At 35.1% G+C, this 26,391-nt stretch overlaps 1 protein-coding gene across 1 annotated transcript in view; it reads right to left on the bottom strand.

Annotated features, from left to right (window-relative positions):
- Nucleotides 1-26,391, bottom strand: part of HCN1 (hyperpolarization activated cyclic nucleotide gated potassium channel 1) — a 392,613-nt gene that overhangs the window by 61,339 nt on the left and 304,883 nt on the right. Inside the window, exon 5 of the mRNA XM_049648096.1 lies at nt 7,192-7,338. Coding sequence (XP_049504053.1) covers nt 7,192-7,338 — 147 coding nt within the window. The remainder of the gene's footprint in view (nt 1-7,191; nt 7,339-26,391) is intronic.

Below are 26,391 nucleotides of genomic sequence, written 5' to 3'. Positions count from 1 at the left end.
GCCAAATTTTGATGCTAAGACATTGTCTCCAGAAAGCCGGCTGTTAAAATGAAGGAAAGGCTTTATTAGCAGATCGTTTGGATACATTCCAGAAGAAATGAGACATATGATAAGGATGGGCACTCCCTCTTCTGTGTGGCCTAACATCCTCTGAATAACCCTCTCATGGTACTCATATACAGTTATAATTGATTATTTAAATTTCTGTCTCTCACTAAGCTGCAAGAACTATGAGAGCTGGGACTGTATCTTATTCTTCACTGGATCAGAGTAATACTTCAAATTAAATTTTCCTGTGCACTTACTATGTGCCAGGTGCATTTCTAATTTTTTATATTTTTTGCTAATTTAATCTTTAAAATTTTTTTTAATGTTTATTTTTTGAGAGAGACAGAGACAGAGTGTGAGCTGGGGTGGGGCAGAGAAAGAGGGAGATACAGAATCCGAAGCAGGCTCCAGACTCTGAGCTCTCAGCATAGAGCCCAACGCAAGGCTCGAACTCATGAACCATGAGATTATGAACTGACTCGAAGTCAGATGATTTAACTGACTGAGCCACCCAGGCACCCCCACTCATTTAATGTTTATAACAACTCTATGAAGTAGTTAATCTCACCATCATCCACATTAAAAAATGAGGAAAGGGAAATATATACAAGTTACTAAACAACCCAAGTCATACATATAGTAAGTTGTGGGGCTCGATTTAAATGGGGCTGGTGGAAACAGGGCCATGCTCTTAACCGTGATGCTGCATAGCCCCTTCGTAGTAGTTTTTCATTCATTATTTGTTGTACAACTGAAAGTATACATATGACTATTAATGGCACTGAGCATATCACAAAATGGCACTGATTTAAACTACTCAAAACAATAAAACTGAATACAGAGCAGTTGTGGGAAAATAGGAGCATATTATAAGTGAATGGAAGGAGAAGCAACAGCTCTCTAGGTAGAGCCAGGTCAAATAACAACTGGAGGGAGGGGAGGTTTCTAGACATCACCTAGGTTGGGCTTTGCAGACTCAGAAGTTTGACCAGACACAGCCACAGAGCAACTAGAGATCGAAGATTATAGATAATGCATACACACATCATAAAATAATAGCTTTAATTTGAAATGCCAAGTTTCTGAGACCATCTCAAAGTTTTTCTCAGAAAATTATAGTTGTTCTGGTCCATGTATTTTAGTTCACAGTGAAATGAAGATAATTTTTTAAGATGACTTTACAATCCCTCCTCAGAATGCTGACAACTGTAGTGGAGCCACTGCTCAGGTCATAGTGGCCTAACTGAGGACGGTCATGCAACTTCATTTGCCATCTTTACCTCATGAGGTGGCTCCTACTTCGGTTTGGACAGGGAGACCAGCAACATTTGTTCCACGAGCCACTGACAATACTCTAGTAAGACTAGGAACAGAATCTTAAAAAAAAATATTTTTGTCTATTCTATGGATGTTACTAGGTTATAGAAATTTTACAGAGTATATACCTTCTATAGTGATACTCTATTAAAATGTCCCCTTATCCCATCCTGATGGCACTAAATCACTAATAAAAATACCCTGAAGAAAGTGAAAAGTAAAAACATCCATGAGCAAAACAGGACCTTCTGGCATATCGTATACACACAAGAATCAAAATCACAGAGTCGCCTGGGTGGCTCAGTTGGTTAAGCGTCCGACTCTTGGTTTTGGCTCAGGTCATGATCTTAGGGTTCATGATTTTGAGCCCCGTGTTGGGCTCCGTGCTGACAGTGCGGAGCCTGTATGTGATTCTCGCTCTCTTTCTCTGTCCCTAATACACTCATGCATGCTCTCTCCCTCCTTCTCTCTCAAAATAAATAAATAAACTTAAAAAAAAATTCAAAACCATGGAGGAATCTAAAGATACCAGCATCCTTTTGTTATACCTGAGAAACCATATTTTCCATACTATAATGGAAAGTGGTATTAAGAGAATTCTATGGCCAGAGCACTTCATAGTTCTGGGCATCACTTTTTATCCACATGAACACTACTGTTTTGTTGACAAAATGTTCTCTTTGAGCTCTAACAATCAATGATTCTTTGAGATGATTTGCCAAGTGTGAGATTAATACTTTCTTTGCATTTGTTTACTTATCCAACAAGTAGTTATTAAATATATACTGCCTAGGGACTGAAGTTATGGTGGAAATCAAGAAAGACAAAATCCTTGCCTTCTTGGATCCAGGACGATACAGTGGATGTACACTGCAAAAAGGCTTATATTCAGAGAAGGACTTCAAGAGAACGAATTCAGATAAACTTCTCAAGGAGGGCCTCTTTGGGAAGGTACCATTTTTATGGAGACTGGGACAACAAGAATGAACCAGATATTTGTTCAATTTGTCTTCAACATATGAAAAGATAAATCACCTAATTCATGACATAGAAATAGAAACAAAAGAGTGTACTTGATGAAGTAGTGTTTTTGTAGTAACTGCTAACTGAATTAATTTGCATATGCATGGTATAAGATTTTTGTTAAGATCGTAGGTCATGCAAAAGAAATTCCTTCCGCCATTTTACATCTTTGGGAGTCTTCATATTTAAAAGTATTCAAACACATTAAAAATAAACTGGGCTATAAAATGGATAAAACATAATAATGGCTTAATTGATTATGAATATAGAATAATTTTCACATTCCTTAACATTGCATTTTATGTTTTTACTCAATAGGTCTTTTGCATATGTTTTTGAGAGTCTGAAGGCTTGACCTACCTTTCACTTCTACGCATTCCTGAGTACTCTGACTTGTGTTAGGGTAGAAATCACTGCTCTTTAGTATACATTAGCATCACATATTAGGCTACATAGTTTCATAAAAATGAGCCTTCTGTACAATAAAGTATTTTAAGTTAAAACTCTTGTTGCAATATAAAATGGTGGTTGACTCAAAATTGAACATATGATTAGCAATTATATATGTTTTATATATATATATATATATAATATAGCAATTATATGGTGTGTGGTGTATACCATACGTATCTTATATTTTTACCTTTTGTCACAAAATACATATCAAATAATCCAGCTTTCCCCTTCCAAGTATTCTACTTTCATTCATTTGACAATGATGGGATCAGTCATTCAATGTCTTCTATGTGCCGGGCACTTTCTAGACACTAGGAGCACAAGAGTGACCAAAATATGCCTTTGCCAAGTTGATGCCTCATCTTCTAACTGGAATGAAGCTTTTGATGAAATAATGTAATTTATTACTTTAAAAAGATTTCTCGTGATCTACCACGATGACTTTAATACAGTGGGTACATAACACTCTAATTTAATAGGGAGCAAGATGTATTTCTCATTGTTCTTATTGAACTTTTCTCTGGCTTTTTTAGATTCATGTTTTATTTGAATAATGACTCTTGTTATCTCTCTGCTATATGTTTCCTTACTTTCTTGACCCATCTATTTCCTTTCTAATAAAGTCTTACCTCAGTATAACATTAAATTTATGCTTTTGCATGATTCTGGTGCCAGAAGTGCAAAAACTGAAAAGCAGGGGAACAAATGCAGAACATTGTTTTCACGTTTTTAAGGTGTTAAGTGTCTGAGCATGCCATGATTCCACTTACAAAATCTCTATTTTTATTAAGTAGTCACAATTCTTACTCTGTTTTTCATTCATAATTCTGTTAAAGGCCATTCAGTCAGTAAATATTTGATGAGTTCCTACTATACGCTGGTCAATAAAGGTATAAAGATTAAGGCATAGCCTCTATCCTCAAGAAAATCATAGTCTTAGACAAACAATAAACCGACAAATGATAAATACAATGTTAGAGACAGAGTGGTCAGGAAAAATTTACGAAGAAGTTCACGTGTGGTAAGAGTGTTTAACGGGAAGTGGAAGGTAAGCTGAGTGGAAAGGAGTGAAGATACAGTAACATGAGGAAAGGCAATGAGGCGATTCACAGTACTTTCTCTTTTCCCCAGAAAATTATGAACAGTTTCCTGTTGATGAAGTGTTAATGAAAAAAAAAAAAAGTAAAGATGAAGACAGGGCATGGAGCGTCTCATATGCCATGTCAAGGAGCTTGGACTTTTCCTACAGGGGATGGGAGATCATGATCAGGTTCTAGGAAGAGAGTAGAGTCATGACATTTGTGTTCTATATCAGTCAGTATGGTGGCCATGTGATAGTATCCGTTTGAACTGAGGTCAAAAGCAGGGAGAAAAGCTGTGAGTGAACTTCAGAAGTTGAATTAAAAGACACCAAGACTCTGGACCATGGTGTTTGAAAATATAAGGAAATTGGACATATGTCTTCATATGGCTGTGGATGTTGGGTAGTGGGTAAAAATGAAAAGTGAATTTTTTCCACTGAACATCAGAGTAAATTAATGTGTGGCAAGAGGAAGGGTAGTTAATAAAATGCACATGGTTAAGAAGATGCACTTGTTATTCTGATTTCACACTACAATGAGTATCTTCAGCACAGGGGAATGCTTCCCATTTAAGCACGAAACTTCTTAGGCTTCATTTTTACACTCACTTTTTCTGTCCGCTTTCTGTATTCCCTCAATGACATTTTACGCTGGAATCCTAACATTTTCCTGCTTCTTTGAAATATATCCTTAGTTTTATCATATCTTCCTGTCTTGATTTAGTCTTAATCTCTGATACTGTCTCTTGGTTACCTTTGTTTCCCTGCTATGGCCTCTCCCATCCTGCCTCTGAATTCCTCTGGGCCCTTGAGAACCCAGCCTGGCTCCAGTGTCCTGAGCTTCTGCCTTTTAATGAAGGGGATTTGAATTTAAAGCAAATTCTGTAATCCAACAAAGAGATAAACCAAAGCACACTGATATATATTTTTTAGAAAACTATACATTATTTTGTTTCTAAAACTACAACAAAGAATGGAGTTTGAATGGTGTTTCCCAAAGCAAAACAATTTGTGATAGTCTTACTTGAGGTATTTGTAAAGAAAATAAGCTAATCAACAGCACATATTTAATTCCTTTACTGACAAACTCTTAATTGATAGTTTAAGGCTCAAAAAAAAAAAAACACAAATAACTTTTAGGGGATGCAGAAGCTTGGGAATGGTTATAAATGGTAAAGATATTAGTTGCAATGAAAATATTTATTGAGCATTTGATATATGCTACATGCACTAGAGATTTCAAGAGAAATTTAAAATATAGATAAGCCTTTGGTCTTAAGGAACTTTCAAGACCAAAGTGGAGAAAACAAATGTGAAGCAATAATGATAACATAGACAGAATGGATACGGAGCCCACAAGAGCTGTAGACTCAGTGCATTAGGGGGTCAAAGAAAAGAAAGATCAAATCTAGCATGGAAAATCAAAAACAAGTTATGAATAAAGAAATATTATTTGAACTAGATTTTGCTAACAGATGAGAGACATTTCTGAAAACCATATGAAGCAAGGTGAGAAATTATAATTGATTTTTGCAAAACAGCAAGTTGCACAGTTTGGCTGTAGGCCACTCTGGAACATGTGGAGCAGCAGGGAAAGTAAAGCTGGAAATTTAGCTGGGACCAGAGCACAGAGGGCTGGAATACGAGTCTAGGGAGGCTAAATTGGATTTAATTTTGTATGTAAAGAGAGAAAGTTTCTCAGGAGAGAAATGAGTAGCTCATCCTCATTTAAAAAAAAAAAAAAAGATTAATCTAGCAGCAATGTTTTAAGTGGCAGTTAGAGAAGACAGCCCAGAGACTGGAAGGCAAAGTAAGGAGACAGTGCCAACTGTCCATGTGAGAGGACTAAGGTTAGGGCCAAGGCACTGGGGAAGGCAACAAGGGCACAGTGGGATGTACTGCTACAGTGCACTGATGGCATTTGGTGATTGGATGTGCAGAGCAGAGAAAGTTTGCAAAAAGACTATAATTTTACATTCCAATTGACTTGAGAGAACGACTAAAACATTTACTGAAACACTTCAAAAGGAAAATGGCTTAGTCATGATAGATAACGACTATATTACATAGCTTATTATATATACCATGTAGATTTTAAGAAAACAGCATATTGGCAAGAACTTGGAGCTCATAATTTACAGAAGTAAGGTGCAAGAAGACATAAATTTAAAAAGAACAGATTAAGATATGCAAAATGAGAAGCCAATGGCTTATTCATGGTTCAGTGTTAAGGAAGTCCAAAAAAGAGATTCAGGATGTGTGTTTTGTTAACACTTTAAAAAGTACCACCAAGGGCTCAAAGGCAAAGGCTTTGATGAGTAACAGGTCTCTGATAACTTGCAAGGAAACAACTTTGGTAAAGAAGTGCAGATCAAACCACAGTGTAATGATTACACAGCTATCTTTTGAGAAGGTTGGTAGTAAAAGAAAGAAGGGAAAGAAAAGCACTATAAGAAATATGAACAATTATGTGAATATTCCTTTGGTCAGGAGTGACCTGAATATTCAAGTGGGCAGACAGAAGACTTCTGGGGAGGTATGGAAAGAAGATGCAAGGCAAACAGGGGATTATTGACATTCAAGTGTTTTTTGTTTGTTTTTTTTAAGTGTGTCTATTTTGAGAGAGACAGTATGAGCGGTGGAGGGACAGAGAGAGAGGGAGGGAGAGAGAATTCCAAGCAGGCTCCTTGCTGTCTCCATGCCATCAGCACAGAGCCCGATGAGGGGCTCAAACTCACGAAATCATGAGATCAAGACCTGAGCCAAATCCAAGAGTCAGATGCTTAACCAAGTGAACCACCCACGCACCATGACATTAAAGTGTTTTAATGAGGAAATAGGAAATGAATTACTTGCAACAGGTCAGGTTCGTCTATAATCAGAGTCTAAGGAATAAACAGGTAGAATGAACATGGAAGGAGAATAGAAATCAAAAAGAAGATAAAGAAACAGTTCAGTTAGCAAGAGATGACAGAGTGTAAGGTTGAAAAGATATAGATAATGAGGACACACGAAAGAATTTTTATGACTAGGGATACAGAAAATGAGACCGTTCTGACAGTCATAATTAGAAGAAAAATGTTCCAGTACTTTTTTTTTGAACAATCGAATCTGTATATGAGAGAACATATGGGAGAAGAAAAGCAAAGCGCTGGGTTCTGACTCCTCTCCTGAGTAGTGTTATCACGTGGACTTGAAGATTTGCCATGAAAAGAGAAAATAAACCATGACCATGTACCATGGATATCGAGGACTAGAAATCTTACCTCTCTCAGAGGATCGTTGAGTTCATTGAGAATGTTTTCCTCATCAAAGATTTTGCCTTGGTATCTGTGTTCATAGTAATCGTGTATCTTCTGACGCATATCAGCTGGTAACTTATGGAAGGACATGTATTGTTCCACTTGCTTATACTGTAAGGAATGGAAAATGGAAATTAGAAAACATCGTTATGCTGTATGAAAAATTATCATGTTACTTTGTCATGCTCAATATTCAATAACATTTGAATAACAGTAACAGAAAGAAGAAATCTTTTACGGGGAAGGAACTAATGTACTAGGCTATAATGTACCTACTCTGTGTGACATGCTATGCAAGGAATTTATTAGGTAAACATTTCCTGTAAAGAACTGAGATGTTGTTGAGGGGCAGGAAAGGAGCTCTGAGTGAATTTAAGGGTGTCATCCCAGAAAAGCCAGTGATGGGGCAAGAAAAAAAGTGATGTTATTTTCTTGGAATCTTTGTTCAGCTGAGTTCTAAAAAAAGTATCAGGTTGAGGTTTGGTGCCTCATCTGGATAGAATCTCCTAAGTTTGGGTAGTACAAAAGGTTCTATCTTAGACCTTATAGCAAAAGATCAGACCTAATTAAAATTTGAATTTCGTGACAGAGAGCTTGGCAGCTGTTTGTAAGTCATTGATACTCAAGCAACACAGATGCCCTGTAGAGTAAGAGAATATGTCACACTTCAATTTAGGACTTTAGAGACTATCAGGGTGAGACTAGATCCAGATAATTTTACAGCTGAAAGTGAACTCAGACATTTAAGTTCATTTAACCAAGAAGTTCTTAAACTTGATTGTTTATAACACTTGGGGTGAGGTTGCCTTTTGGGATTACAGATTTTTCAGGCTTAACTCCAGGGATTGATTCCCTCAATGTATTTGCTTTTGTGAATTTACACACACTCATACATACACATATACACTTTGAAAATAAATCCCTGCTATTCAAACAAGAGCATAGATATTACCTAGGAACTTATTAGAAGAGAATTTTAGGCTTTACCCCAGACCTTTGAAATCAGAGTCTACATCTTAAAAAAAAGATCGTCAGATGACTTATGCACATTTAAGTTTGAGAAACATTCCCTTGGGACACCTGGGTGTCTCAGTTGGTTAAGCGTCTGACCTTCAACTCATGTCATGATCTCACGGCTCTTGAGTTCAAGCCCTGCATCAGTCTCTGTGCTAACAGCTCAGAGCCTGGAGCCTGCTTTGGATTCTTTGTCTCACTCTCTCTCTGTCCCTCTTACGCTTGTACTCTGGTTCTCTCTCTCTCTCTCAAAAACAAACAAACGTTAAAAAAAAATTTAAAAAAAGAGAAACATTCCTGTGATGTTGCAAATACAGATGGTCATGAGACCATGCTTTGAAAAAATTAATTAAAGCCCCCAAACTAGTCTCATCGCATAGATGATAAAATGAATACAAATAAAAAAGTATGCAATAAAACTGGATAAGTATACTGGAAAAAGACTCTTCCCTTAAACAAAATACATTTGATGTGTTTTGGAGAACACATGGATATTTTCTTCTCACATCTTTTCCTGATGAAATAGCTCTGACTAGAAGATATAGCTCTCCCAACTGTTTGTCCACAATTAGTGTAGTAATTGGTACATGATAAAACATATATCTAATCAGAGACAGCAACCTATTACATTTCTTCAAGTTTGTGTACATAATTTCCTTTCACATAACATTCCTAGTTTTTAGATTTCCCTTTTGAGATTAGTATTTTTAAAGGAAATACAACTTTGTCATGAGACTTCCTTTATTTGGTCACCAGACTGTCCCCCAAGTATTTAAAGCCTGCAGGCCTATATATATATCTTTCTCTCTGTCTGAAGCAACTTGATTATGATTTAGGCATTTTAAATTCAGGCACCAATTCTGTCACTGTCATAGTGTGTACGTAGCTTCTAGTATGTGCTTGAGAAGGATTGCTTAATTTTTCCTGAAGAGCTCAAAATCTGTATGCCTATTTAACCTTGGTAACCCGCTTGGAGAGACCTAGGATTCAGTCTACTTGCAACTCATGCAATAGTCCATTAGAAAGAAGCTTCAGTGACCTCTATAAGACTACTGTGTAGGATAAAGTTGATTTGCAGCTGGACTCAAAAAGCTCTATCATTATTTCTAGAGACATCTGTATATCTGATTTTTACTTTTACCCAAAAAGAGGGCAGTGGGATATCTGATGTACTGTTTAGGGTCTAAGGCTCCACTGGAAACCCCCAAGTTTAACTTTTGCACTAATGATTTGCAACTAGATGATCTGGTTTGCTTATTCTGGCTTGACTATTTAAAGAGCCATTGATGGCTTGGTTGCTGAGCTCCCCCACAAACCAAGGCTCCTTGCACAGATTTTGTTGGATCAAGCCAGAAACTCAGCATGTTCCACATGCCCAAAGATGGGGTATTTTAAAAGGAAATACTCATGCTGGGGAAAGACTCTTCAGCTTCTCTTGCTTGTCTGCATTCTCTTTCTCTGAAGCACTGTTATCCTTTGCCTTTAAATAAATAAATAAAATAGGGGTGCCTGGGTGGCTCAGTCGGTTAAGCGTCCGACTTCGGCTCAGGTCATGATCTCGCGGTCCGTGGGTTCGAGCCCCGTGTCGGGCTCTGTGCTGACAGCCCAGAGCCTGGAGCCTGTTTCGGATCCTGCGCCTCCCTCTTTCTCTGACTCTCCCCTGTTCATGCTCTCTCTCTCTCTCTCTCTCTCTGTCTCAAAAATAAATAAATGATAATAAATAAATAAATAAATAAATAAAATAAAAGTCTGGTGGATCCTGTTAAATATTCAAACTTGGTAAAACAATAAAACAGCTTAAGACAACAGGACTGCCACAGTTTTTCTTATTGCATTGATGAAAATCTTTCAGTTCTGGACAAATAAAGGATTCAACACTCTTCAGGACCAGTAGTGGTCGAATAATCTCTGCTTACTTTTCTCAACAAACTGTCCAAACTGGTTGGACTGGCAAGAATCTTTAACCTTAACCAGGATACTAAACTCTAGATTTCTCTGTTCTTTGCATGCATCTCAGGGGGTATGGGAGACAGCATTAAAAGTTAGTAGCATTTTATTCATTTTTAAGAAATCTGTGCCTATGTGTAAGGGCCTACTCATTTAGAAAACAAATAATGTGTTCAATGTCTATCTCTGGAATTGGAAAACTAATCCTTGATTAGCTAATTATAAATGTTATACGTAAAATTATTTTATTTTTACGGAAAGTCAGGATTGATTGAATATAGTTATTTTGCCTCATAAAAATCATTTAATCACTTTAGACTTTGACCAATCTACAGTAAGAATCTTATACCACATGATCTTTGTTCTTTCAGACTAAAGTTCTATGAGTATTTCTTGTCATTTAATCATACTGAGTTCAATTTGATTTGACCCATATTACATATTTTAAACATTAATTGATTTATAGTAATTACTGATCTAACAAATACTAACTGATTGCTGTGTGCCAATGGTTCTCAAGGTACAGTTGATAAAACACCAGTATCACTGGGTAACTTGTTAGAAATGCATGGTTGAAGTTTTCACCCCAGATCTACTAAATCAGAAACTCTGAATTAGAAATTCTAGCAGTCTGTATTTTAACAAGCCTTCCCTACACTAAAATATCAGAACCACTTCTATATGCTAAGTAGTGAGTTAATTTGGGACATAAAGAAGCACGTTTGAGTGAGAGTAGGGGATAGAAAGGAAATCCAGTTTTGACAAGTTAAGTTTAAGATGTCCATGGCACATCCTAATGCTTATATGTAGGTCAGGCACTTAAAAGAAAAGATATACACATAATCAATGATTAAGAGATCACTAAGGGAGAATGTGTCAAATAAAAGGATTTTTTAAAGTGGAACCTACGGGTTTTTTTTTGTTTGTTTGTTTGTTTTTTACGTTTATTTATTTTTGAGACAGAGAGAGACAAAGCATGAACAGGGGAGGGTCAGAGAGAGGGAGACACAGAATCTGAAACAGGCTCCAGGCTCTGAGCTGTCAGCACAGAGCCCGACGCGGGGCTCAAACTCACGGACCGCGAGATCATGACCTGAGCCGAAGTCGGACGCTTAACCAACTGAGCCACCCGGGCGCCCCTGGAACCTACGTTTTAAAAGCAGTTGCATCATGGAAATTGATCAAGTTAAGGGAACTGAGATTGGCCAGCGAAATGTGACAGAACCAAAAAACTTGACTCACAGCAAAGAAGGATAAAATTCAAGGGAAAGATAGGGTGCTCAAAAGGAGTATTTCTAAAAAAAGAGGTACTGAACCATAACCACTGAATTTGGGAATTGGGTAATGATCTTTGGTAGAATACAACACTTATTGAAAACAGGGACGATTTATTTTTGTCTGTTTCCCTCATACCTAACAGGACTTGCAAAAATGAATGAAAATATGATGTATGTGCGATTTGAAGAATAAAAATAATAAACTACTCATTGAAAAAGACACCTAGTAGTGGGTGGATAATGGAAAAAACGTAGAAGAGAGCAAAGTTGAAAGAAAGGTAAAATGGAAAGGATTCTGTTACTTGTAGTACTATACTGTATGCAAAAGATAACTTGATACATTTGATAGTCACTGATGAAGAGATTTTTGAAAAACAAAGATGTGAATACAATTCTTTCTTGAATATATAAAGCCAAAAGCTCAAACCGTCAGATCTAAAGAAACTACAGCATTACCATTTAAAATTATAATGTGTTTTATTTTCAAAATCTTCTGTGCAATTAAAATAGTACATAAAAATAATGTGTGAATATGATACTAAAAATGATATCTAATAGAGTGTTTATAATGAAGGCAACATTCCATTATTAAACTCATTCCTTCCATGTTACCACTTTTATAACTTTTTTTTTTTTTAATTTTTTTTTTCAACGTTTTTTATTTATTTTTGGGACAGAGAGAGACAGAGCATGAACGGGGGAGGGGCAGAGAGAGAGGGAGACACAGGATCGGAAACAGGCTCCAGGCTCCGAGCCATCAGCCCAGAGCCCGACGCGGGGCTCGAACTCACGGACCGCGAGATCGTGACCTGGCTGAAGTCGGACGCTTAACCGACTGCGCCACCCAGGCGCCCCTATAACTTTTATTTTTTTATTGTTGAGAGAGAGAGAGATGGAGGAGTGCACAGGGAAAAGCACAAGGAAAACACTTCCCAAAGCCATTGACTGGGAAAAGAAGAGAGACTGATTTTTGAGAGTTTTTACAACCACGGGACGCAAAGACTGGAGTTTGAGAGGTCCATAGCATGGCTGGTATGGAGCCTGGGAGGTGCTGCAGTGCTCCTGTGGAGGAGGGCTGATAGCCCAGGGGCAGACAGCATAATCTGAGAATCCCCTGGGACATACTGAGAGAGATGGGTCCCTCTCTTGAAGCACATCTGCAAGGTGGCATTTCCTCTCTGGATACAAAAGAGCTTGCAGGCACCATTTCCCTCCCCCAACCCTCAGCATAAACTAACTTCAGTAAGCAGCACAGTGCCAACACCAAAAGCCTAAACCACTTACACCAAGCCCCACCTCCTGCCCTCTGCAGATGCTGCATTTCACTGGGAAGTGTGCCTGAGAACCAGGGAAGCAGGCCCCTCCCCCAGAAGATCAGCATAAACCCCTTGCTTGCACCCCTACTGACCATAGAGTTCTGCAAAGCTTCAGCTCTGGTGGAGATAGCATAAAGTCTCTTTTAACAAGCACACCTGAGCACACCTAGTTAAAACTCACCACACTCTGGCCAGGGTCCCAATACTCCCCATTGCAGGCAAGGAGAAACTCTGCAGAGGACTGCCTGAGGGAAAGAGAAGCCAAAACACCATAGCAGAGTGCACACAGCATACACCAAAGACACTTCCTGAAGTGCCAGGCCATGCATGGTATATGACCTCTTTATAAAGCCATTACTTTCAAGAGCAGGAAACATAACAGGCTTTGGTAACACAGAGAAGAAGACAGAGACCTAGACAAAATGCCAAGATGGAGGGATTCATCCCCAAAAAAGAACAAGAAATGGTCACAGACAGTGATCTAATCAAAACAGATATATGCAATATGCCTTATCAAGAAATTAAAGCAGCAATCATAAGGATACTAGGTGGGCTTGAGAAAGGCATAGAGGACAACAGGGAGTCCTTTACCATAGATAACAAAAGACCTAAAAGCTAGTCAGGATGAAATGAAAAATGTGGTAACTGAGATTCAAAAATGAGTAAATGTAATGATCACAAGTATGGAAGAAGCAGGGGAATAAATATGTGACATAGAAGATATAATTATGGAAAACAATGAAGCTTAAAAGAAGAAGTAAAGAAAACTGTTAGATCATGAATGTAGACTTAGGGAACTCAGTGACTCCATAAAGTGTAATAACATTCATATGATAGGAGTACCAGAGGAAGAAGAGAGGGAAAGGGGGGCAGAAGGCTTATTTGAGGAAATAATGGCTGAAAACTTCCCTAATGGGGAAGGAAACATACATCCAAATCCAAGAGGCACACAGAACTCCCGTCAAAATCAACAACAGCAGGCTAGCAGCAAGACAAATTGTAGTTAAATTTGCAAAATTTAGAGATAAAGAAAAAAATCCTAAGAGCAGCAAGACAAAAGAAGTCCCTAACTTACAAGGGAAGAAAATAAGGTTAGCAGCAGATCTCTCCACAGAAACTTGGCAGGCAAGAAGGGAGTAGCATGATATATTCAATGTGCTGAATGGGAAAAATATGCAGCCAAGAATACTCTGTCCAGCAAGGCTATCATTCAGAATAGAAGGAGAGATAAAGAGTTTTCCAGACAAACAAAAACTAAGAGTCATGACTACAAAACAAGCCCTGCAAAAAAATATTAAAGGGACCTCTTTCAGTGGGGGAAAAAAGACGAAAAGTGACAAAGACTTGTAAGGAACAGAAAATCTCCAGAAACAATCACAACACAAGCAATAAAGTGGCACTAAATTCATATCTATCAATAATCATTCTGAATGCAAGTGGACTAAATGCTCCAATTAAAAGACATAAGGTGTCAGAATGGATAAAAAAATAAGATCCACCTATATGTTGCCTATAAGGAGATCGATTTTAGACCTAATGACAACTGCAGGTTGAAAGTGAGGGGATGGAGAACCATTTGTCATGCAATGGATGTCAAAAGAAAGCTGGAGTAGCACCATTATATCAGACAAACTAGATTCTAAGCCAAAGACTGTAACAAAAATAAAAAAGGACACTATATCATAATAAAGGGGTCTATCCAACAAGAAGATCTAACAATTGTAAATATTTATGCCCTCAACTTGATAGAACCCAAATATATAAATAATAGCAAACACAGTAGAACACATTGGTAATAATACAGTAATAGTAGGGGACTTTAACACCCCACTGACATCAATGGACAGATCATCTAAGGGGAAAATCAACAAAGAAATAATGGCTTTGAATGACACACTGACCCAGATGGACTTAACAGATATATTCAGAACATTTCATCCTAACAGCAGAATACACATTCTTTTCAAGTGCACATGGGACATTCTCCAGAATGGATCACATATTGGGTCATAAATCAGGCCTCAACAGACACAAAAAGGTTGAGATCATACCATGCATATTTTCAAACCATAATGCTGTGAAATTTGAAGGAAACTGCAAGGTAAAATTTGGAAAGACCACAAATACATGGAAGTTAAAGAACATCCTATTAAAGAATGAATGGGTTAACCAGGAAATTAAAGAAAAAATAAAAAGTACATGGAAGCAAATGGAAATTAACACAAGACAGTCAAAAACCTTTGGGATGCAGCAAAAGCTGCATAAGAGGGAAGTATATTGCAATACAAGCCTACCTCAAGAAGCAAGAAAAATCTCCAATATAGTACCTAACCTTACACCTAGAGGAACTAAACAACAACAACAACAACAACAACAACAACAAACGAAGCCTAAAGCCAGTGAAGAGGGTAAGTAATGAAGATTAGAACAGAAACAAATGATATAGAAACAAAAAAAATAAACCACAGTAGTAAAGATCAATGAAACCAGGAACTGGTTCTTTGAAAAAATTAATACAATTGATAAACCCCTAGCCAGACCTGTCAAAAAGAAAAGAGGAAGGACCAAAATAAATAAAATCACAAATGAGAGAGGAGAGATCACAACCAACAGCACAGAAATACAAGCAATTATAAGAGAATGTTAGGAAAAATTATATGCCATTCTGAAAGAAATGAATAAATTCCCAGAAACATAAACTACCAAAACTGAAATGGTAAAAATACAAAACTTGAACAGAATAATAACTGGCAAAGAAATTGAATCAGTAGTCAAAAATCTCCCAACAAATGAAAATTCATGGCCAGATGGCTTTAGAGGGGAATGCTACCAAACATTTAAGAAGAGTTAATACCTATTTTTCTTAAACTCTTCCAAAAAATAGAAATGGAAAGAAAACTTCCAAACTCATTCTACAAGGCCTGCATTACCTTGATTCCAAAACCAATTACCCCACTGAAAAAGAATATTATAGGCCAATATCCCTGATGAACATGGATGCAAAAATTCTCAACAAAACAGTACCCCATTGAATCCAATAGTACATTAAAAGGGTCATTCACCATGATCAAGTGGGATTTAATTTTGGACTTCAAGGGTGGTTCAATATTTGCAAATCAATCAATGTGATACACCACATTAATAAAAGAAAAGATAAGATGTATGATCCTCTCAATAGATACAGAGAAAGCATTTGACAAACCACAGCATCCATTCCTGATAAAAACCTGTAACATCATAGGGACAGAGGGAACATACTGCAACATCATAAAGACCATAAATACAAAAGACCCACAGGTAATATCATCCTCAATAGGGAAAGAGTGAGAGCTTTTCCTCTATGGTCAGGGACAAGACAGGATGTCCACTCTCACCATTGTCATTTAATAATGGGAAGTCCTAGTCTCAGCAATCAGAGTACAAAAATAAAAATAAAATAAAATGCATCCAAATTGGCAAGGAAAAAGTCAAACTTTCACTATTCATGGATGACATGACACTCCAGGTAGAAAACCCAAAAGACTCCACCAAAAATTTGCTAGAACTGATACATGAATTCAGCAACATTGTAGGATACAAAATCAATGTACAGAAATAGGTTGTATTTCTAGACATCAATAATGAATCAGCAGAATAGGAATCAAGGAATCGATCCCATTTATAATTGCACCAAAACCCATAAGATACCCAGGATCAAACCTAACCAAAGAGGTAAAAGATCTGTACTCTGAAAACTTTAGAATACTTATGAAAGAAATTGAAGATGACACAAATAAATAGAAAAACATTCCATGCTTATAGATTGAAAGAACAAATATTGTTAAAATGTCACCACTACCCAAAGCACTGTACACACTTAATGCAATCCCTATCAAAATACCAACAGTGTTTGTTTGCTTTTTTTTTTCCACAGAGCTAGAACAAACAATCCTAAAATTTGTATGGAACCACAAAAGACCCCAAATAGCCAAAGTGTTCTTGAAAAAGAAAAGCAGGGCTGGAGTCATCACAATTCCAAATTTCAAGTTATATTACAAAGCTGTCATGATCAAGTCAGTACAGTACTGGTACAAAAACAGACACATAGATCAATGCAACAGCACAGAAAACCTAGAAATGGACCCACAACTATATGGTCAACTCATCTGCAAAGAAGCAGGAGAGTATATCCAATGGAAAATAGACAGTTTCTTCAACAAATGGTGTTGGGAAAAGTGGACAGTGACATGCAGAAGGATGAAACTGGACCACATTCTTGACCATACACCAAATACATTCCAAATGGATGAAAGACCTAAATGTGATACAGGAAACCATACAAATCCTATAGGAGAACACAGCAGTAACCTCTTTGACACTGGATGGAGCAACTTATTACTAGATACATCTTCTGAGGCAAGGAAAACAAAAGGAAAAATGAACTATTGGGACTTTGTCAAGATAAAAAGTTTCTGTACAGCAAAGGAAACAATCAACAAAACTAAAAGGCAACCGACAGAATGCAAGAAGATATTTTCAAATGATATACCTGATAAGGGATTAGTATCCAAAATTTATAAAGAATTTATTGAACCCAACACCCAAAAAACCAATAATATAGTTAAGAAATGGACAGAAGACATGAACAGACATTTTTCCAAAGATGACATACAGAGGGCTAATAGACACATAAAAAGACGCTCAACATCACTCACCATCAGGAAAACACAAATCAAAACTATAGTGAGATACCAACTCACACCTGTCAGAATGGCCAAAATTAATGCCTCAGAAAACAACAGATGTTGGTGAGGATGCAGAGAGAGGAGAACCCTCTTGCACTGCTGGTGGGAATGCAAACTGGTGCAGCTGTTCTGAAAAATACATGGAGATTCCTCAAAAAGTTAAAAATAGAACTACCCTATGATCCATCAATTGCACTAGTAGGTATTTACCCAAAGGATACAAAAATACTGATTCAAATGGATACATGCACCTGTGTTTATAGCAGCATTATCAACAATAGCCAAATCATAGAAAGAACCCAATATCCACTGATTGATAAATGGATAGGAAAGATGTTGTATATACATATACAATGAATATGTATAAAGAGAATAAAATCTTTTCATTTACCACAACATGGATGGAGCTAGAGTGTATTCTGCTAAGTGAAATAAATCAGTCAGAGAAAGACAAATACATACAATTTCACTCATATGTGGAATTTAAAATACAAAACAAATGAACATGTGGGGAAAGAGAGAGAGGAAGACCATAAAATAGACTCTTAACTATAGAGAATAAGCTGAGTGTTGCTTGGGGGAACGGGAGGAGGGGAGGATGGGCTAAATGAGTGATGGTAATTAAGGAGGCCCCTGTTGTGATGAGCACAGGGTGTTATATGTAAGTGATAAATCATTAAATTCTACTCCTGAAATATTACACTATTTGTTAACTAATTGGAATTTAAATAAAATCTTGAAAGTAAAAAAAAAAAAAGGCTGTAATGATAATTGTAATTCCACACTTTATATAATGAGACTATATAGTTTCAAAGTTTTTATATATAGTGAGACTGCAAATGATTCCAGAAATAATTATTAATGGTAAGATCATTGCCACCAAAAGTCAGCCTCCTTGCTAGAATGTACCACAATCTTTGGAGATGATAGTAAATGTTCCTAGGTAACCTAAGAAAGGGAATCTGAATTCCTACATTTTATTCCTAAGATAAATCTATTTATACAATAATTTTTAAAAATTAATGCAATACTTCATAATATCCTGTTTAGCTGACACTCTACACATTTTATGACCAATAGATAAGAATATACTTTTAAAAATTAGTATTAGCATATGCAAATGCTGTATTTATATGGAATCTCATTAGATAATAAATTTAGTGTTATTTTAATAAAATGCTGAGCAAGCAGCAGTATTTCAAAAAGTGAAAGTATTATGGATAATTATCAATATATTTCTGGGGATGATATGATATGATATTATATTGTGTAATAAGTTTCAAACAAACCATAGGCCATCCAAAAAGGCTACTCTGCCCTCTTTATAATATTTGGTAACTATTTTTCCAACACATTTCCAGAATATTCTATTTTACTCACATAATTTATAATGTTCATTTATTTTTTATAGATACACAAAGGAGAAGGAAATATATCTAGATTATACTAAATATAAGGGCTATTAAATAGATACTAAAAATTTTACTGAATATTACATATACTTTATATTATGTTTCCAGCATACATCAAAACTAATATTTTAAATTGTAAAACAAAGAGAAAAAACAAGGTGTACTAATTCAACACCTTTTGTGTTGCCTTCTAAAGCTTATTGAAACATCGGAGTTTTTTGGTGCCCCTCATTTCCTGACAGAGGTAGATAATTATCATGACACCTTCTTTAACAACTATATATTTATTGTGAGTTTCAAAGTAACACAGCTCTAATTCTTATTTCTAAAAACATATTTTTATTGTAATTACTTTGGAATAAGTTTATTTAAAAAGAAAGATAAGAATAAAATATCTTCATAGATGGCATTCAATAAGTAGAGGGCAATGAACAAAAAAAATTGAATTACACTTTTAGTATTAACCATTGCATAATTTAGTCATACTATTAAAGCATTATTCTATTCACAGATAGTTATTGGGAAGATCATTAAACAGCATGTAGCTAAAAATCCAGTTAAGTTAAAATATACACCTTATGCTCAATGAAAAAACATCATTGTAGAAATGGTGTCTGAAATGACATTTTTCATACAGAATAACAATTTCTATAAATTTTATATTCAAATGCTTACATGTTGTAAATTTAATCATAATTTTAAAAATAATAATAACAGTGAAATATTTAAAGTTGCCCTTCAATGACTGATAATCAATTATCAGTTACTTTTAAAAAATATTTAAGCCAATTATGATTGCATTTATGACTGAGTTATCTTATTTTTTACAAAGATATTTTTAGTATTGTTATTTATTTATTTTTAATTTTTTAAGTGAAATTATTTATTTTGAGAGAGAGAGAGGCAAAGGGAGAGGGAAATATAGAGAATCCCAAGCAGGCTCCAAACTGTCAGCACAGTGTATTTTGCTAAGCGAATAGCGGGGCTCGAACCCACATACCATGAGATCATGACCTGAGTTGAAATCAAGAGTCGGGTGCTTAACTGACTGAGCCACCCAGGTGCCCCAGTGTTGTCATGTATTTACATGGTAACTGAAGTCATGGTTTCTCTTTTGATCCTACAAATTTAAAAATAAATGAACACTTTTATATACACATGTATAGCATATATGTATATATGTGTATAACACATAGCCTATCTGCTATAGGCTCTGTCTTATATATATGTATATAAAGCTAGGTTATATTCAAATGATCTTATCAAGCATTATTTCTAAAATATTTACAGCAAGATTGAACATTTTCAAGAACTATGCTGTAAACACAGCAAAATTCAATTCGTACATCCTGAGGAGGGAGTTATATTTTTCAATTGCACTGGAAAAATGACTGTATTCAAATATACAACCAGTATTCCTCTATTTTTATATTGAGGTGGGAAAAAGTTTTCTTTCAGCAAAAAAGGATTCATCATTATTTTTTGAAATTCTTTAAATAACATAATTATATAAGAATAATTCATATAATAATAAAAGTATCCTGATATACTTAAATTTGACTTCTAATATAGTAAATGAGGAAAAAAATTAAGAGCAAATCACACATGAAGGAAAGCAGATGGTTGCTGAGTTATCTTTTCTGCAGAAGTTTGAGTGAGATACTTCAATTTTATCTTCACTTTTTATCTTTTTTTTTGGAAAGCTGGGTAATGAAACATGGGTTTTCTCTATAAAAGAGGAAATTCTTCAGCTGTCAAGATATGGGGAAATGTTTTTGTGATAGTGAATAAGTATCTACCTGGACTGGAAAACTATCAAAATTACAAGCTAACAGATGATCTTAAAATCCTTACAGAAAATATTATCAGTTAAAAAGTATTACTCCTCCATCCAGAATGATCTCTTCCAATACAAACATACATTTGCCCTCTGGTTTATGGAACCTAGTGCTTTCCATTCAGATATTTCACAATGGATTATACTTTCATATATTTAAAAACAAAATCATTAAAAAAAACTTGGAAATTGTTTGCACTACATGGTTCATTCATTCATTCATTATTCTTCTTATGGTTTGGTTTTAAAATGGAGATTCTCAAAAGTTTTCCAAAAGTCAGTGTAAAACTTTTAAGTATTTTAAGTTTAAGACTTACCTAAGTAGTTATAAATAATACTAATACTAATGAAAGATCATTGTATTTAGCAATTAGAATAAAATGCTTAATTACAAAATAAATTGTCCATATAAAACATTCTTAGAAATCTATTTTTTTAGCAATTACAGAATAAAAGTTAAGAGGCTAGATGATTACTAGAAATTTAAACAGACATAATTATTATAATAGAGTAAAAATGTGTGCTTAAATATTTTTTAAAAGACTTTTCCTGATCTAAATGGTTTTGACCTTTATTACTGCAATTTTTCTCGCAGTGTGTGTGTGTGTGTGTGTGTGTAGGAAAATGATTTTTATCCTTAATTTAACAAGACTACAGATTGACATACATGGTAACCTCATCACTTTTTCATTTTTCCATAGGACCACTTAAAATAGTCTATTCTGTTTAAACATTTATTTCCCTCCTCCAACATTTTTTTCACTCACAGATGATCTTACCTAAAATCCTAAGAATAAATGGAAGTTTTCATATAAAAATGTCTGTTAACTCACTTGGAAAGATACCAGTATGTTTTCCTTCTCTTCTTCTTGCTCTTGTAACAATGGAAGTGTTTCTTCTCCCAGTCCAATCTCATCTTTTAACTGTGTTTGAATATCCTCTCTTCATCCCTCCTTAGGAACATGACCCTATCTGCTATAGGGTAATGTCTTATACTTCAACTTTCTCTACTGCCTCCAGCCATTTATACTCATTTCTCCAGTTAAAATACTACTACTACGACGACTACGACTACCACCATCCTAGTCAAGGCCAGATTAGAAGAGAAAGCAAAGCAGAAGCCTTGTTTCACTCAGTCATAAAGGGGTCAACAGTTCACACCATTTCTAATAATCATAAGATTTTTTTGGTGAATTTATTCTGAATGGAGAAGAGCGGATTCTGTTTCACTTGTTAAGTCTTTATGGTTTCATGTTATAATTTCTCAGAACCAACTGAGAATTCAAGAGGATGACACTAGCTTGATTTTTTTCATTTCTTCTCAGTGCTAAATGATCTTAAGGAGGCATATTCAATCAATAATTATTAATAATGAGCATCTTTTTAGCCAGGTGTTTGGTTGGTTAAGTTAGGCAGTTGGCAAGGGTTATAGACAGTTATGTAGAAATGATAAATGATAGAGGAATTTGGAAATTATTCTAGTGGCCCTCTTTTCTTCTGCATCAATACTCATTGGTAGGGAATGCTGTCTTCTTTAAGTTTCCTGCTTTAAGTAATATATATATATATATATATATATATATATATATATATATATATTTATACACTGAGAAGTCCTAAATGTCTATCTGCAGACTTGACTTCTTTCAAAGACAGATTCATATGTCCAGTTGCTGAAGTGGCATCTTCACTTGGATGTGTAATAATGATCCCACATTTAATACATCCAAGGCTGAAATCTTATCCCAAAACTTCATTTTGCCGTATTAGATCTCATCTCTGCATCTCAGATAATGATGACTTTCTAACAGTAGCTGACACCAAGAACAATGCAGTTGATTTTGTCATATTTCTTTCTTTCACACACCACTGCTGTCAGCATATTTTATCAGATGCACTTATTTTCTCTTTACACCTTTACTGAAGTATAATTTATATAAAATAAAATTCACACTTTGAGTGTACATTTCCATGAACAATCAGTGGCATGCCCATTTTAGAACATTTCCATCTCCCCAAAATGTTCCCTCACTCTCCTTTGTGGTTATCCTACATCGTCAACTCTGGTCCCAGGAAACTAATGACCTGTCACTTGCTCTTCCTTTTCTAGAATTCTACGTAAATAGGACAATGCAATATATAATCTTTTGAATCTGACATTTTTTCACTTAGCATGATGTTTTTGAGACACATTCATGTTGTTGAATATATCAGTAGATATTTTCTTTAAGTTTTTATTGCTGAATAATATTCTAGGACCTACTTTTACAACATATTCACCTGTTCATGTCTAGTCCTACAAACTTAGTCCAGATCATGAACATATCCTATATAGTTAACTCCAATAGCTTTCTAACTGGTCTCTCTGCCTTACCTTTTGATTGCTCATAATTAAATCTCAACCCAGTAACCAGCACTATCCTTTTAAAATGTAAGTCTGATCATGTCATGTTTTGTTTAAAACTTTTCAAGTATTCAAGTCACAGAGTGAAAGTAGAAATCTTTCAATGACCTACAAAACCATATGTGACCTAGCCTTCTGTTACTTCCCCTATTACTATCATTTTGCTGGCTAAGTACAGTCTCATTGGTACCTTAAATCTGGAAATACAGGAGAGAACACAAGAGTATCAGAGGAGACAGAATTAAATAGATCTTCCTGCATTGCTCATTTTCCTCAGTGGTAAGAAATTTAAAGCTTTATAATATTAAGATGTAGAATATACTGTAAAATTTGAATTTTTAAGATAAATCTTCATGTTGAGACATGTGACTTCAGTTTATACCCCCCAAAACATCCCAAGGTATATTTTTAAATTTCTCTGCATTTTAATTGTTCTGGTAAAGAAGTATGAAAATCACAATTTGCTTAATTGATCATTCTGGAGAATGAGCATAACAAAATTTAATTATATTCAAGCTAAGTTAAAGCTGATGTAGGAGAGACTTTAGAAATGGATAATTTTAGCTCTAAATTTTGTTTAATCAAGTTTTAAAGTTTCTAACAACAACAAAATATACCATGCTAGAGAACCCAATGTCTGACACAAATTTTACTTTCACTGGGTGAAATTCAAACAGACTCACAGCTAATTTTTACTTGGGAAAGTGAAAAAGGTATGAGATTTATATTTCTTTTAGAAATACAGTAGTGTGGCTTTATTTCACTGCTAATGGAGTATATTAAAATACTACAGTGTGAAAAACAGAAGAATGTTTTTGTTCTTCAGATAGACATAACTTTATATGAAACAACAAAATATTCACACATTTGATTAGTAACAAATACATTTCCCTAATATTATCAAAGAAAGAAACCACATAGGAGTAAAACCCCTGAAAATGAAAATGAACTTGGGATCAGCAAATTGCTATAAAAGAAAGGTGTTAACTGAAAAACTTTCAGGTTCCCAATTTTCCTACCTTAAAAATAATACTCTAGCACTTTATTTTTTTTCTATACTAATGCAAATATTTTTGGTGCTTCATAAAACATTGAGCACATCTCCCACGTAATACCATAGTTCAGATTAGAAACACTGTTGACATATAAATTGTTTCACATTTCTTCCACACTTTACCATCAAGTTTTTGAAAAATAATTAAGAAAATTAATAATTAAGAAAATTAAGAAATTATAAATAAAAATACAAATCAAATGTTTAAATAGTAGAAGCTACATAGATTTTTCTTCATATTTGAAGTTTTATCATTAAAAAGTGTTTCTTTCTAAAGCAAACTGATATTTACTATTCATATGCCTCTGTTTTTTCCAGAGTATTTTCTCTACCTTTATTAGGCCACTGAGACTAGACTAGAAAGGTATGTTTTTGATTGAATAACAGTGTTCTTAGCTAAATACAAAATACATAAAAATACTAAGGGTAAATATTGCTTTGTTTGCTTACAGTATAAAAGAAATAAGGGCAATAGAGTGGTAACTGAGCCAAATGGGACACTTAATAATTTGGATTCTCCTTTTTATTCTTTTTATTGACACTCTACAAATGTTCGTATTAGTTGAGGAGTTCTGTGGTTGTCTTATATTCACTTAATGAAATAATGAAGAAGAGAAAAACATCTCAAGGCTGGAAAAGTAAGAAAAGGCTGCAGACGTTAGGGCATGTATTGAATAAGCAGACTTCCGGACAATAAAATTATAAGAAAGCAAACTACATGCTTTAAAGTTTAGTGGGAGACTAAATAGTAATGATAACATTTCTATCATGATTTACAGTTTACCAAGAGCATTTCTGTTTCCCAACTACCACATGAGTCAGGAAGAGCTCACGTGAAGATATTGAGAGCCACGGGAGAGAGAAGTAATTTCACTGTGGAGCTAGGACTATGAACCATGTTCTTCATATACAGAACATATGCTTCTATTTTCTGTGGATTATGTGTCACATATCATTAATGAAGCCTGGGAAAACCTGTTGCAATTTCCTGACATTATTTTTTAAAGATGATGATTTTTCCAAGTGATTCAGATGTTCAGCCCAGGTTGAGAACTACTGGTATAAAATAAGAAGAAAACAACCAGGAGTTTGTAATATGAAAAAAAATGTTATATGAAGACTTACTGGAAAGATCAAGAATGCTACCTTGGAAAAGAAAATAATCAAAAGAGAGGATTTTACTTAGCATGCTCTGCTATCCCAGATGGAATTCAAGACAGTAGCTAGGAGTTATAGAGAGATGCTTGAAGTTCACAAAATTAAAACCTTTCAAAATAAATGTATGCCTTGTGAAGTTGTAACCCCCCTGTCAAGGAAAGTGCTCAAGCAAAATGGATAACTATAGATCAAGGAAAATGGTGGAAGCCAATAATACATTGAGAGACATAAAAGATCACTTAAAGACTCTAAGATTTTGAGGCAATTATATACTTTCTCATTTGTTTTGAACATAACTTCTATTCTTCAGCCCATGATATCTGAAATGTTGTGCATTGATAATTATTAATAATAAAAAAATGTTTTTATCATTTAAAAAATGACTTCTTAACTTGTCTTATAGAATGTAAGAAAGTCTGAGTGTCCATACACTGAAGATAATGCCAATATTAATGTCTTCTGTTAAGATTTTTTTCAGGAGGGAAGACAGCATAGTTGGAAAGAATTTTCCCTTTGGAGACAGACAGATCTGAATTCCACTTTTAGCTCTGTTGCTTTTGGGTTACACAGCCTTGAACTAGAAACTTGACTCTCCTGATCTCTTGTTTCTCTATCTAATAAAATAGTATAACAGAAATTACAGAAATGAAATTTAAGGACTAACTGTAATATGGCATAGAGTAGTGCTAAATGAATATTAGTTTCCTAAATTATGTCTAATTAGTAACAATTTCCTACACTGGCACAAAGACACCGGTGAAAGATGGCCAAGGAAGTTCAAACACAAAGGTACAAATTAACATATTTATGTAAACATTAAAGGTTTAAAGAAAATGAAACATGAAGATATTTCTTTGTTTCTCCAGAGGTCTCAAATTTGGAGATCTCTGCACTCCATAACTCAAACAGTTTTAGAATTCTGTTATTCTAAGTCATTCTCAGACCCTTTACTTGATGGCTAGAGTAAATAGAGCATACTGAATATAATTTAACTTGTTCTTGATGGTTCATGGTAATCACT

Source organism: Panthera uncia (genome assembly GCF_023721935.1).
Source record: "Panthera uncia isolate 11264 chromosome A1 unlocalized genomic scaffold, Puncia_PCG_1.0 HiC_scaffold_17, whole genome shotgun sequence".
NCBI lineage: Eukaryota > Metazoa > Chordata > Mammalia > Carnivora > Felidae > Panthera > Panthera uncia.
The sequence above is the reverse complement of the archived record's forward strand: the minus strand, read 5'-3'. Positions and strand labels throughout refer to the sequence as shown.